Source organism: Sus scrofa, chromosome Y (assembly GCF_054392235.1).
Source record: "Sus scrofa isolate SSC_HxYL_T2T_F1_AM1 chromosome Y, Sscrofa_HxYL_maternal_Yorkshire_Landrace_v2.0, whole genome shotgun sequence".
Lineage (NCBI taxonomy): Eukaryota > Metazoa > Chordata > Mammalia > Artiodactyla > Suidae > Sus > Sus scrofa.
The window spans coordinates 30,011,540-30,026,513 of record NC_139402.1 but is presented as its reverse complement, the minus strand read 5'-3'; the positions used below and the strand labels follow the sequence as shown (position 1 = coordinate 30,026,513).

Sequence of the window (14,974 nt, the reverse complement as noted above, 5' to 3'; positions counted from 1 at the left end):
AATGTGGCTTGTATCCAAATTTCATCTCTCTCTCTCTCTCGGCTTCTTCCTCCTTCACATTCTCTCGAATCCTCCTCAGCCAAGGTTATCTGTGCTGGTCCAGGTTGGCAAATCTCAGCCAGGAGAGCAGTCAAATTCTTTAACCTAGATTTTCCATCAGTCTTCCAAACTCCTATCAACTACAAATTCTTTTCGCAGGAAGTAACTCCGCTTCTTGTATGGAGATATTTCACCTTACACCGTGCACCCATACCTTACCATTCTCAGCCCTTCACACTGACAGATAACCATCCCATTGCCTCTGCGTTCTACATGATCACACATTTGACTCCGAGATCAACATCTTTTCAACCACCTACACATAAGGGACCTAATGAGAATTCACTTATCTGCAACACCCCACGTGTGGGATCAGGTCTGTGAAGTGGCTGGTGAGGTGGATCTCTCGCCTCTTTCTAAGGGGCGTTAGGACATGAATTCTCTGCCTCTCCATGTCTCAGTGATTTGGCATCTAAGAAGGGGTCTGAGCACCCTTCAGCAGGGTCTGAATGACAATGGGACAGAGTTCCAGGATTCGGTCCCCTCAAACCAGTCTCCATTTGGGACAATCCTCCTCCTTCTCTAGACCCTCCATTGGCAGGCCAGAGGCCCCTCTCGTCCAAGAGCGAAACCTCAAGTCCTGCCCAAGGTGAGCCCTCACCACAGGGCTCACGGAAGATAACAAGAGAGACTCCTTAAATTCCTGACAACTATGTACCCCACAAACAGCCAGCAGTGGAACTAGTCACCCCACTTCCATCCAGCACCCCATTAGACTGGACTTATTCTTATCAACCTGTGAAATACCCACCAGACATATCCCAGCTTCATTCTTGGGAAATTTGTTACTGTGGAGAGCTAGTTTGTGATTTCATCTATGGACGTGTACGTTCCGTAGCAAGGAATGGTCCTTGCCCCCATTCCAGTATTTCGTAAGGGTTGATGTTGAGGGCCTCGTCTTTTTTGGAAGGCTGAGTGGCCAATTTTCATGCTTTGAGATCTGGAATGAGATTTATCATCCCGGTCATACTTAGGAGTCTTTTTTTCCCTGTTGGAAAAGACTGGAAGGGATAGGCTCACTGGTCCCTTTCAAATGGATCATCATCCAAAAGCAAGCCTGAGCAGTGCCTATTTACTCAGCAGCCTGATGAGAATGGTGGCCATGAGAAGAATGCTGGAAATACTACTTATCATCCAATTGTCCAATACATCCAATGGGTCATGCTTTAATTTAGTATCAACATACCTCCAGATCATGAGATCAGGCTGCCCGAGGTACAACCAATTGGGGGTGACGGTGAGAGCTTCCCACTTTGGGCCCATCCCTCGCCTCTCTTCTCACAGAGGGTGTGTGGTGTCACAATACTTGGTGCGCAGCATGCCCTTGCCATGGCAACCATTGGGCCTGAACTTCTCAGATGGAAGGCAACTCCACCTCCTCTGTGCCCACCTGCTCTCTACAGAAGGATGCCTCTTCCCCTGAACGTGTGTCAGGCTCAACACGGTGGTTCCACAACTGCTTCCCAGGAATACACAGTCTACAACCTCATTAGGAAAGAAAATATGGCATTGAAAAAGACCCACTCCCCACGGAGCCTGAACAGGAAAACAATGGCCGATGGAGGAAGAACAACACACGAGCATCTCTTTCCATGGGAGGAGGCTTTTCCCCTGAAGGAAACTATGGAATATCTTTTACTCTGATTTCCACCCCATGCCATTGGAGAAGATATAGGGACCACAGCAAGGCTTTCAAACCTGTCTTCCAGGATGGAGCAGGGATTGTAGTAGACACATTTTGGTCGTCAGGCCATGAAGGAGAGAAGACTCTGGTACAAGTGTGCTGGTTTGTCCCATTTGTGTGCTAGCCACCTTAAAGAAAGACACGTCCTTGGAGAAATTACCCTGCCATTGACAGTTGCTTGAAACAACAGCTCCTTTACCTCTCTCTCGCCTTCTTTTCATCTCCTTCTCTCTAGCTCTCTCACTCTCCCCTTTGCCCCCCTTCAATTTCTCCTGTATCCTCCTGCTACAATTCGACCTGGGGTAATAATGGATCAAATATATTAGCCAAGAGAATGCTCCAAGTTATCCCCCAGCCTTTTCTCCCTGTCATCCTAGGTCTGATCGCATATAAATTCCGTGGTCCTGGTAGACTTCCTGTGCTGTGTGGAGACACCCCAACTAGGTCAGCCTTAAACCATACTTCCCATATTCATCCCTTCCTATGGACACGCTGACCACTTCATATGTACTTCGGTCTCGAGGGTCCCATATTGGACGCAGAGAGCAACACACTTGAAACAACGTTCCCATGAGTGCTCTCCCAAGAAAGTGCTGATCTGCAGCATTCCCTACCTGGTCCATGAGGTATGGTGGATTTGCTCATGTGAGGATCTCTGGACTCGTTCTTAGGGGATATAGAATATGAAGTCTAGGACTCTTCATGTCTCAATGATTGGGCATCCAAACAATGGTCTGAGCATCCTTGGCGAGTGGGCTGGCCAACAATAGCTCAGAGTGCAAGATGTCTGTCAACAAAAACCAGTCTCTATGGATTAGACCTCCTCATTCTCTAGCCTCAGGAGTGTCAGGGACAGAGCCCACTCCCTTCCAGGAGGGAACTTTCAATACCCTCACATTGCAGGCATCATCACAGCGCTCCTGGAAGATCAGATCTTCGTCCCAGCTTCCTTCCTTATGATTGTAGATAGAACAAACACACTGGCCCTGGCCCCAGGCACCACACTCCCAGTAAGCACTCAATGAGTGGGAGGGCTTGTTCTTATCCACCTGTGGAAAAGGCACCTGAAATAGACCGGATACATCTTGGTTTAAAGGCCTCTGTTTGGAGGGCTCCCCTGTGGCTTAGGCTATGGAAATATGGATTCAGAAGTGTGGAGCCGAAAATGCCCCATTGGGAAAGTCTCTTTGAGGGGTTACATCCAGGGCCTCACGCTTGGTGGAGAGCATTCGGGCATGGATTCCTTCTTTGTGCCGTGGGAGGTATTGTTTCAAATGGCCCTGAAGCACAACTATTTTTTCACATGGAGGAACTCCCGTGAGGTATTCTGCCCACGGATCCCCTGAAGATATCACATGTGCAAACACCAAGCCTCTAGAATCCACATTGAGCTTGGGAGCCTGATGAGAGTGGTGGCTATGAGTCTACAGATGGAGATAATAGTGTTCATCCAAAAGGACCACCCATCTGATGGATCCTCCTTTCCATCAACTTCGACAGACCTCCAGAGCAAGAGCTCAGGGTGTCCATCCTTTAACTCTCAAGGTTTGAGGGTGAGACCTTCCCACATATGGCCCATCACACTCCTCTTTTCTCACAGAGAGGTTGTTTTGGGCACAAGGCTCCATGGGCATGATATCAGAACCATGGCCACCTCTGGGACTGCACCTTTCCGAAGGAAGGCAACTCCACACCCTGGGGAGCCCAATTTTCTCTATCATGATGGATATCTGATAACATGTGCAGCACTTCAGGGTCAAGTGCTTTCTCAGTCACTGCTTCACACGAATACACAGTATAGAATCTCTTTTGGAGAGAAAAGACATCATTCCAAACGCCCAAACTAAAGGCCCCTGGACAATGAAATCAAGGAACGACTGAGGAAGGACACCCTATGAGCTGCCATTTCAATAGGAAGTGTCTTTGCCGCTTAGGGAAAATATAGGGTGTCATTTAACTGACCCACACCTCGTGTACTTTGAGAAGACATGGGTGCCAAGCACGGAGGACTGCTTGCAATCGACGTACTTCTAGAGAAAGGCCAAGAATGAGTGAAAATCTCATGCAAGAGTCCTGATATAGCCTTCGTGTCTAATAGTGCCCGGAAACACAGACAAGGGCTTGGGAATGAAACTGTGCCCTGGAATGTGGCTTGTATCCAAATTTCATCTCTCTCTCTCTCTCGGCTTCTTCCTCCTTCACATTCTCTCGAATCCTCCTCAGCCAAGGTTATCTGTGCTGGTCCAGGTTGGCAAATCTCAGCCAGGAGAGCAGTCAAATTCTTTAACCTAGATTTTCCATCAGTCTTCCAAACTCCTATCAACTACAAATTCTTTTCGCAGGAAGTAACTCCGCTTCTTGTATGGAGATATTTCACCTTACACCGTGCACCCATACCTTACCATTCTCAGCCCTTCACACTGACAGATAACCATCCCATTGCCTCTGCGTTCTACATGATCACACATTTGACTCCGAGATCAACATCTTTTCAACCACCTACACATAAGGGACCTAATGAGAATTCACTTATCTGCAACACCCCACGTGTGGGATCAGGTCTGTGAAGTGGCTGGTGAGGTGGATCTCTCGCCTCTTTCTAAGGGGCGTTAGGACATGAATTCTCTGCCTCTCCATGTCTCAGTGATTTGGCATCTAAGAAGGGGTCTGAGCACCCTTCAGCAGGGTCTGAATGACAATGGGACAGAGTTCCAGGATTCGGTCCCCTCAAACCAGTCTCCATTTGGGACAATCCTCCTCCTTCTCTAGACCCTCCATTGGCAGGCCAGAGGCCCCTCTCGTCCAAGAGCGAAACCTCAAGTCCTGCCCAAGGGGAGCCCTCACCACAGGGCTCACGGAAGATAACAAGAGAGACTCCTTAAATTCCTGACAACTGTGTACCCCACAAACAGCCAGCAGTGGAACTAGTCACCCCACTTCCATCCAGCACCCCATTAGACTGGACTTATTCTTATCAACCTGTGAAATACCCACCAGACATATCCCAGCTTCATTCTTGGGAAATTTGTTACTGTGGAGAGCTAGTTTGTGATTTCATCTATGGACGTGTACGTTCCGAAGCAAGGAATGGTCCTTGCCCCCATTCCAGTATTTCGTAAGGGTTGATGTTGAGGGCCTCGTCTTTTTTGGAAGGCTGAGTGGCCAATTTTCATGCTTTGAGATCTGGAATGAGATTTATCATCCCGGTCATACTTAGGAGTCTTTTTTTCCCTGTTGGAAAAGACTGGAAGGGATAGGCTCACTGGTCCCTTTCAAATGGATCATCATCCAAAAGCAAGCCTGAGCAGTGCCTATTTACTCAGCAGCCTGATGAGAATGGTGGCCATGAGAAGAATGCTGGAAATACTACTTATCATCCAATTGTCCAATACATCCAATGGGTCATGCTTTAATTTAGTATCAACATACCTCCAGATCATGAGATCAGGCTGCCCGAGGTACAACCAATTGGGGGTGACGGTGAGAGCTTCCCACTTTGGGCCCATCCCTCGCCTCTCTTCTCACAGAGGGTGTGTGGTGTCACAATACTTGGTGCGCAGCATGCCCTTGCCATGGCAACCATTGGGCCTGAACTTCTCAGATGGAAGGCAACTCCACCTCCTCTGTGCCCACCTGCTCTCTACAGAAGGATGCCTCTTCCCCTGAACGTGTGTCAGGCTCAACACGGTGGTTCCACAACTGCTTCCCAGGAATACACAGTCTACAACCTCATTAGGAAAGAAAATATGGCATTGAAAAAGACCCACTCCCCACGGAGCCTGAACAGGAAAACAATGGCCGATGGAGGAAGAACAACACACGAGCATCTCTTTCCATGGGAGGAGGCTTTTCCCCTGAAGGAAACTATGGAATATCTTTTACTCTGATTTCCACCCCATGCCATTGGAGAAGATATAGGGACCACAGCAAGGCTTTCAAACCTGTCTTCCAGGATGGAGTGAAAGGATGAAAATGCAACCTGACTCTCCCAGAACCCAGGAAGTTAATAAGAAGCTCTAAATGCCCTCGAATTCCAGACCCTGTTCCCTATAGGTAAAAGATCATACTTTTTGCTGTTTTAGGGCTTGCTTTCTGCTCTGTACAAAACTTTGTGGAAGGGGAAAAACAGGCCCCTGAGTATGTGCCTCTATGCTTGAAACTTCTTGAAACTGCTCCTAACTGCTTGTTTGGCTTCTGTAAACCTGCTTGCATAAGATAAAAAGAGGAGAAGTCAATTGCCTAACGGACCCCAGTAAGATCGGGCGTGCCACAAAATGTTGAAAATCCTGATAAATATATCTTGGTGACAATATGTCTCCCCCACCCAGAGACAGGCACAAACATGTAACTCCAGAACAACTTAAAATTAATTGGTCCACAAAGCGCGGGCTCTCGAAGTTTTGAATTGACTGGTTTGCGATATTTTAAAAATGATTAGTTTGTAAAAGCGCGGGCTTTGTTGTGAACCCCATAAAAGCTGTCCCGACTCCACACTCGGGGCCGCAGTCCTCTACCCCTGCGTGGCGTACGACTGTGGGCCCCAGCGCGCTCGGAATAAAAATCCTCTTGCTGTTTGCATCAAGACCGCTTCTCGTGAGTGATTTGGGGTGTCGCCTCTTCCGAGTCAGGACGAGAGGGATTTTAACTCGACTGGCCTTTCAGTTTGGTGCGTTGGCCGGGAAACCCGCGACTACCCCTCACACCCGAGAACCGACTTGGAGGTAAAGGGATCCCCTTTGGAACGTGTGAGTGTGTGTGTCGGCTGGCGTCTCTGTTCTGAGTGTCTGTTTTCGGTGATGCGCGCTTTCGGTTTGCAGCTGTCCTCTCAGACCGTAAGGACTGGGGGACTGTGATCAGCAGACGTGCTAGGAGGATCACAGGCTGCCACCCTGGGGGACGCCCCGGGAGGTGGGGAGAGCCAGGGACGCCTGGTGGTCTCCTTCTGTCGGTCAGAGGACCGAGTTCTGTTGTTGAAGCGAAAGCTTCCCCCTCCGCGGCCGTCCGACTCTTTTGCCTGCTTGTGGAAGACGCGGACGGGTCGCGTGTGTCTGGATCTGTTGGTTTCTGTTTTGTGTGTCTTTGTCTTGTGCGTCCTTGTCTACAGTTTTAATATGGGACAGACGGTGACGACCCCTCTTAGTTTGACTCTCGACCATTGGACTGAAGTTAAATCCAGGGCTCATAATTTGTCAGTTCAGGTTAAGAAGGGACCTTGGCAGACTTTCTGTGTCTCTGAATGGCCGACATTCGATGTTGGATGGCCATCAGAGGGGACCTTTAATTCTGAGATTATCCTGGCTGTTAAAGCAATTATTTTTCAGACTGGACCCGGCTCTCATCCCGATCAGGAGCCCTATATCCTTACGTGGCAAGATTTGGCAGAGGATCCTCCGCCATGGGTTAAACCTTGGCTGAATAAGCCAAGAAAGCCAGGTCCCCGAATTCTGGCTCTTGGAGAGAAAAACAAACACTCGGCTGAAAAAGTCAAGCCCTCTCCTCATATCTACCCCGAGATTGAGGAGCCGCCGGCTTGGCCGGAACCCCAATCTGTTCCCCCACCCCCTTATCCGGCACAGGGTGCTGCGAGGGGACCCTCTGCCCCTCCTGGAGCTCCGGCGGTGGAGGGACCTGCTGCAGGGACTCGGAGCCGGAGGGGCGCCACCCCGGAGCGGACAGACGAGATCGCGACATTACCGCTGCGCACGTACGGCCCTCCCATACCGGGGGGCCAATTGCAGCCCCTCCAGTATTGGCCCTTTTCTTCTGCAGATCTCTATAATTGGAAAACTAACCATCCCCCTTTCTCGGAGGATCCCCAACGCCTCACGGGGTTGGTGGAGTCCCTTATGTTCTCTCACCAGCCTACTTGGGATGATTGTCAACAGCTGCTGCAGACACTCTTCACAACCGAGGAGCGAGAGAGAATTCTGTTAGAGGCTAGAAAAAATGTTCCTGGGGCCGACGGGCGACCCACGCAGTTGCAAAATGAGATTGACATGGGATTTCCCTTGACTCGCCCCGGTTGGGACTACAACACGGCTGAAGGTAGGGAGAGCTTGAAAATCTATCGCCAGGCTCTGGTGGCGGGTCTCCGGGGCGCCTCAAGACGGCCCACTAACTTGGCTAAGGTAAGAGAGGTGATGCAGGGACCGAATGAACCTCCCTCAGTTTTTCTTGAGAGGCTCATGGAAGCCTTCAGGCGGTTCACCCCTTTTGATCCTACCTCGGAGGCTCAGAAAGCCTCAGTGGCTCTGGCCTTCATAGGACAGTCAGCCCTGGATATCAGAAAGAAGCTTCAGAGACTGGAAGGGTTACAGGAGGCTGAGTTACGTGATCTAGTGAAGGAGGCAGAGAAAGTGTATTACAAAAGGGAGACAGAAGAAGAAAGGGAACAAAGAAAAGAGAGAGAAAGAGAGGAAAGGGAGGAAAGACGTAATAAACGGCAAGAGAAGAATTTGACTAAGATCTTGGCTGCAGTGGTTGAAGGGAAAAGCAATAGGGAAAGAGAGAGAGATTTTAGGAAAATTAGGTCAGGCCCTAGACAGTCAGGGAACCTGGGCAATAGGACCCCACTCGACAAGGACCAATGTGCATATTGTAAAGAAAAAGGACACTGGGCAAGGGACTGCCCCAAGAAGGGAAACAAAGGACTGAAGGTCTTAGCTCTGGAAGAAGATAAAGACTAGGGAAGACGGGGTTCGGACCCCCTCCCCGAGCCCAGGGTAACTTTAAAGGTGGAGGGGCAACCAGTTGAGTTTCTGGTTGATACCGGAGCGAAACATTCAGTGCTACTACAGCCATTAGGAAAACTAAAAGATAAAAAATCCTGGGTGATGGGTGCCACAGGGCAACAACAATATCCATGGACTACCCGAAGAACAGTTGACTTGGGAGTGGGACGGGTAACCCACTCGTTTCTGGTCATACCTGAGTGCCCAGCACCCCTCTTAGGTAGAGACTTACTGACCAAGATGGGAGCACAAATTTCTTTTGAACAAGGGAAACCAGAAGTGTCTGCAAATAACAAACCTATCACTGTGTTGACCCTCCAATTAGATGACGAATATCGACTATATTCTCCCCTAGTAAAGCCTGATCAAAATATACAATTCTGGTTGGAACAGTTTCCCCAAGCCTGGGCAGAAACCGCAGGGATGGGTTTGGCAAAGCAAGTTCCCCCACAGGTTATTCAACTGAAAGCCAGTGCTGCACCAGTGTCAGTCAGACAGTACCCCTTGAGTAAAGAAGCTCGAGAAGGAATTCGGCCGCATGTTCAAAGATTAATCCAACAGGGCATCCTAGTTCCTGTCCAATCTCCCTGGAATACTCCCCTGCTACCGGTTAGAAAGCCTGGGACTAATGACTATCGACCAGTACAGGACTTGAGAGAGGTCAATAAACGGGTGCAGGATATACACCCAACAGTCCCGAACCCTTATAACCTCTTGTGTGCTCTCCCACCCCAACGGAGCTGGTATACAGTATTGGACTTAAAGGATGCCTTCTTCTGCCTGAGACTACATCCCACTAGCCAACCACTTTTTGCCTTCGAATGGAGAGATCCAGGTGCGGGAAGAACCGGGCAGCTCACTTGGACTCGACTGCCCCAAGGGTTCAAAAACTCCCCGACCATCTTTGACGAAGCCCTACACAGAGACCTGGCCAACTTCAGGATCCAACACCCCCAGGTGACCCTCCTCCAGTACGTGGATGACCTGCTTCTGGCGGGAGCCACCAAACAGGACTGCTTAGAAGGTACGAAGGCACTACTGCTGGAATTGTCTGACCTAGGCTACAGAGCCTCCGCTAAGAAGGCCCAGATTTGCAGGAGAGAGGTAACATACTTGGGGTACAGTTTGCGGGGCGGGCAGCGATGGCTGACGGAGGCACGGAAGAGAACTGTAGTCCAGATACCGGCCCCAACCACAGCCAAACAAGTGAGAGAGTTTTTGGGGACAGCTGGATTTTGCAGACTGTGGATCCCGGGGTTTGCGACCTTAGCAGCCCCACTCTACCCACTAACCAAAGAAAAAGGGGAATTCTCCTGGGCTCCTGAGCACCAGAAGGCATTTGATGCTATCAAAAAGGCCCTGCTGAGCGCACCTGCTCTGGCCCTCCCTGACGTGACTAAACCCTTTACCCTTTATGTGGATGAGCGTAAGGGAGTAGCCCGGGGAGTTTTAACCCAAACTCTAGGACCATGGAGGAGACCTGTTGCCTACCTGTCAAAGAAGCTCGATCCTGTAGCCAGTGGTTGGCCCGTATGCCTGAAGGCTATCGCAGCTGTGGCCATACTGGTCAAGGACGCTGACAAATTGACTTTGGGACAGAATATAACTGTAATAGCCCCCCATGCGTTGGAGAACATCGTTCGGCAGCCCCCAGACCGATGGATGACCAACGCCCGCATGACCCACTATCAAAGCCTGCTTCTCACAGAGAGGGTCACGTTCGCTCCACCAGCCGCTCTCAACCCTGCCACTCTTCTGCCTGAAGAGACTGATGAACCAGTGACTCATGATTGCCATCAACTATTGATTGAGGAGACTGGGGTCCGCAAGGACCTTACAGACATACCGCTGACTGGAGAAGTGTTAACCTGGTTCACTGACGGAAGCAGCTATGTGGTGGAAGGTAAGAGGATGGCTGGGGCGGCGGTGGTGGACGGGACCCGCACGATCTGGGCCAGCAGCCTGCCGGAAGGAACTTCAGCACAAAAGGCTGAGCTCATGGCCCTCACGCAAGCTTTGCGGCTGGCCGAAGGGAAATCCATAAACATTTATACAGACAGCAGGTATGCCTTTGCGACTGCACACGTACACGGGGCCATCTATAAGCAAAGGGGGTTGCTTACCTCAGCAGGGAGGGAAATAAAGAACAAAGAGGAAATTCTAAGCCTATTAGAAGCCTTACATTTGCCAAAAAGGCTAGCTATTATACACTGTCCTGGACATCAGAAAGCCAAAGATCCCATATCCAGAGGGAACCAGATGGCTGACCGGGTTGCCAAGCAGGCAGCCCAGGGTGTTAACCTTCTGCCTATGATAGAAACACCCAAAGCCCCAGAACCCGGACGACAGTACACCCTAGAAGACTGGCAAGAAATAAAAAAGATAGACCAGTTCTCTGAAACTCCGGAGGGGACCTGCTATACCTCAGATGGGAAGGAAATCCTGCCCCACAAAGAAGGGTTAGAATATGTCCAACAGATACATCGTCTAACCCACCTAGGAACTAAACACCTGCAGCAGTTGGTCAGAACATCCCCTTATCATGTTCTGAGGCTACCAGGAGTGGCTGACTCGGTGGTCAAACATTGTGTGCCCTGCCAGCTGGTTAATGCTAATCCTTCCAGAATACCTCCAGGAAAGAGACTAAGGGGAAGCCACCCAGGCGCTCACTGGGAAGTGGACTTCACTGAGGTAAAGCCGGCTAAATACGGAAACAAATATCTATTGGTTTTTGTAGACACCTTTTCAGGATGGGTAGAGGCTTATCCTACTAAGAAAGAGACTTCAACCGTGGTGGCTAAGAAAATACTGGAGGAAATTTTTCCAAGATTTGGAATACCTAAGGTAATAGGGTCAGACAATGGTCCAGCTTTCGTTGCCCAGGTAAGTCAGGGACTGGCCAAGATATTGGGGATTGATTGGAAACTGCATTGTGCATACAGACCCCAAAGCTCAGGACAGGTAGAGAGGATGAATAGAACCATTAAAGAGACCCTTACCAAATTGACCACAGAGACTGGCATTAATGATTGGATGGCTCTCCTGCCCTTTGTGCTTTTTAGGGTGAGGAACACCCCTGGACAGTTTGGGCTGACCCCCTATGAATTGCTCTACGGGGGACCCCCCCCGTTGGCAGAAATTGCCTTTGCACATAGTGCTGATGTGCTGCTTTCCCAGCCTTTGTTCTCTAGGCTCAAGGCGCTCGAGTGGGTGAGGCAGCGAGCGTGGAAGCAGCTCCGGGAGGCCTACTCAGGAGGAGACTTGCAAGTTCCACATCGCTTCCAAGTTGGAGATTCAGTCTATGTTAGACGCCACCGTGCAGGAAACCTCGAGACTCGGTGGAAGGGACCTTATCTCGTACTTTTGACCACACCAACGGCTGTGAAAGTCGAAGGAATCCCCACCTGGATCCATGCATCCCACGTTAAGCCGGCGCCACCTCCCGATTCGGGGTGGAAAGCCGAAAAGACTGAAAATCCCCTTAAGCTTCGCCTCCATCGCGTGGTTCCTTACTCTGTCAATAACTCCTCAAGTTAATGGTAAACGCCTTGTGGACAGCCCGAACTCCCATAAACCCTTATCTCTCACCTGGTTACTTACTGACTCCGGTACAGGTATTAATATTAACAGCACTCAAGGGGAGGCTCCCTTGGGGACCTGGTGGCCTGAATTATATGTCTGCCTTCGATCAGTAATCCCTGGTCTCAATGACCAGGCCACACCCCCCGATGTACTCCGTGCTTACGGGTTTTACGTTTGCCCAGGACCCCCAAATAATGAAGAATATTGTGGAAATCCTCAGGATTTCTTTTGCAAGCAATGGAGCTGCGTAACTTCTAATGATGGGAATTGGAAATGGCCAGTCTCTCAGCAAGACAGAGTAAGTTACTCTTTTGTTAACAATCCTACCAGTTATAATCAATTTAATTATGGCCATGGGAGATGGAAAGATTGGCAACAGCGGGTACAAAAAGATGTACGAAATAAGCAAATAAGCTGTCATTCGTTAGACCTAGATTACTTAAAAATAAGTTTCACTGAAAAAGGAAAACAAGAAAATATTCAAAAGTGGGTAAATGGTATGTCTTGGGGAATAGTGTACTATGGAGGCTCTGGGAGAAAGAAAGGATCTGTTCTGACTATTCGCCTCAGAATAGAAACTCAGATGGAACCTCCGGTTGCTATAGGACCAAATAAGGGTTTGGCCGAACAAGGACCTCCAATCCAAGAACAGAGGCCATCTCCTAACCCCTCTGATTACAATACAACCTCTGGATCAGTCCCCACTGAGCCTAACATCACTATTAAAACAGGGGCGAAACTTTTTAACCTCATCCAGGGAGCTTTTCAAGCTCTTAACTCCACGACTCCAGAGGCTACCTCTTCTTGTTGGCTTTGCTTAGCTTCGGGCCCACCTTACTATGAGGGAATGGCTAGAGGAGGGAAATTCAATGTGACAAAGGAACATAGAGACCAATGTACATGGGGATCCCAAAATAAGCTTACCCTTACTGAGGTTTCTGGAAAAGGCACCTGCATAGGGATGGTTCCCCCATCCCACCAACACCTTTGTAACCACACTGAAGCCTTTAATCGAACCTCTGAGAGTCAGTATCTGGTACCTGGTTATGACAGGTGGTGGGCATGTAATACTGGATTAACCCCTTGTGTTTCCACCTTGGTTTTCAACCAAACTAAAGACTTTTGCGTTATGGTCCAAATTGTCCCCCGGGTGTACTACTATCCCGAAAAAGCAGTCCTTGATGAATATGACTATAGATATAATCGGCCAAAAAGAGAGCCCATATCCCTGACACTAGCTGTAATGCTCGGATTGGGAGTGGCTGCAGGCGTGGGAACAGGAACGGCTGCCCTAATCACAGGACCGCAACAGCTGGAGAAAGGACTTAGTAACCTACATCGAATTGTAACGGAAGATCTCCAAGCCCTAGAAAAATCTGTCAGTAACCTGGAGGAATCCCTAACCTCCTTATCTGAAGTGGTTCTACAGAACAGAAGGGGGTTAGATCTGTTATTTCTAAAAGAAGGAGGGTTATGTGTAGCCTTAAAAGAGGAATGCTGCTTTTATGTGGATCATTCAGGAGCTATCAGGGACTCCATGAGCAAGCTCAGAGAAAGGTTAGAAAAACGTCACAAAGAAAAAGAGGCTGGCCAAGGATGGTTTGAGGGATGGTTCAACAAGTCCCCATGGGTGACCACCCTGCTTTCTGCTCTAACAGGACCCCTAGTAATACTGCTCCTGTTGCTTACAGTTGGGCCTTGCTTAATTAATCGGTTTGTTGCCTTTGTTAGAGAACAAGTGAGTGCAGTTCGGATCATGGTACTTAGACAGCAGTACCAAGGCCTTCCAAGCTAAGGAGAAACTGACCTTTAGCCTTCCTAGTTCTAAGATTAGAACTATTAACAAGAGAAGAAGTGGGGAATGAAAGGATGAAAATGCAACCTGACTCTCCCAGAACCCAGGAAGTTAATAAGAAGCTCTAAATGCCCTCGAATTCCAGACCCTGTTCCCTATAGGTAAAAGATCATACTTTTTGCTGTTTTAGGGCTTGCTTTCTGCTCTGTACAAAACTTTGTGGAAGGGGAAAAACAGGCCCCTGAGTATGTGCCTCTATGCTTGAAACTTCTTGAAACTGCTCCTAACTGCTTGTTTGGCTTCTGTAAACCTGCTTGCATAAGATAAAAAGAGGAGAAGTCAATTGCCTAACGGACCCCAGTAAGATCGGGCGTGCCACAAAATGTTGAAAATCCTGATAAATATATCTTGGTGACAATATGTCTCCCCCACCCAGAGACAGGCACAAACATGTAACTCCAGAACAACTTAAAATTAATTGGTCCACAAAGCGCGGGCTCTCGAAGTTTTGAATTGACTGGTTTGCGATATTTTAAAAATGATTAGTTTGTAAAAGCGCGGGCTTTGTTGTGAACCCCATAAAAGCTGTCCCGACTCCACACTCGGGGCCGCAGTCCTCTACCCCTGCGTGGCGTACGACTGTGGGCCCCAGCGCGCTCGGAATAAAAATCCTCTTGCTGTTTGCATCAAGACCGCTTCTCGTGAGTGATTTGGGGTGTCGCCTCTTCCGAGTCAGGACGAGAGGGATTTTAACTCGACTGGCCTTTCAGGAGCAGGGATTGTAGTAGACACATTTTGGTCGTCAGGCCATGAAGGAGAGAAGACTCTGGTACAAGTGTGCTGGTTTGTCCCATTTGTGTGCTAGCCACCTTAAAGAAAGACACGTCCTTGGAGAAATTACCCTGCCATTGACAGTTGCTTGAAACAACAGCTCCTTTACCTCTCTCTCGCCTTCTTTTCATCTCCTTCTCTCTAGCTCTCTCACTCTCCCCTTTGCCCCCCTTCAATTTCTCCTGTATCCTCCTGCTACAATTCGACCTGGGGTAATAATGGATCAAATATATTAGCCAAGAGAATGCTCCA

General features: G+C 49.1%; 1 protein-coding gene across 3 annotated transcripts; it reads left to right on the top strand.

Annotated features, from left to right (window-relative positions):
- The first annotated feature begins 6,382 nt into the window (after positions 1-6,382).
- On the top strand, positions 6,383-14,581 carry LOC102165146 (MLV-related proviral Env polyprotein). 3 transcript variants are annotated; one of them, XR_014836228.1, is made up of 2 exons: positions 6,383-10,417; positions 11,692-14,581. XR_014836228.1 is itself a non-coding variant. In XM_085009086.1 (2 exons), the coding sequence occupies exon 2, from the start codon at positions 11,927-11,929 to the stop codon at positions 13,889-13,891; it is 1,965 nt and encodes a 654-aa protein (XP_084865212.1). In that variant the 5' UTR covers positions 6,383-7,828; positions 11,692-11,926; the 3' UTR covers positions 13,892-14,581. The 3 variants fall into 3 exon arrangements, 2 of the variants coding, with proteins under 2 accessions (XP_084865212.1, XP_084865211.1); XM_085009086.1 differs by having other exon boundaries at positions 6,383-7,828; XM_085009085.1 differs by having other exon boundaries at positions 11,252-14,581.
- The last annotated feature ends 393 nt before the right edge of the window (positions 14,582-14,974 follow it).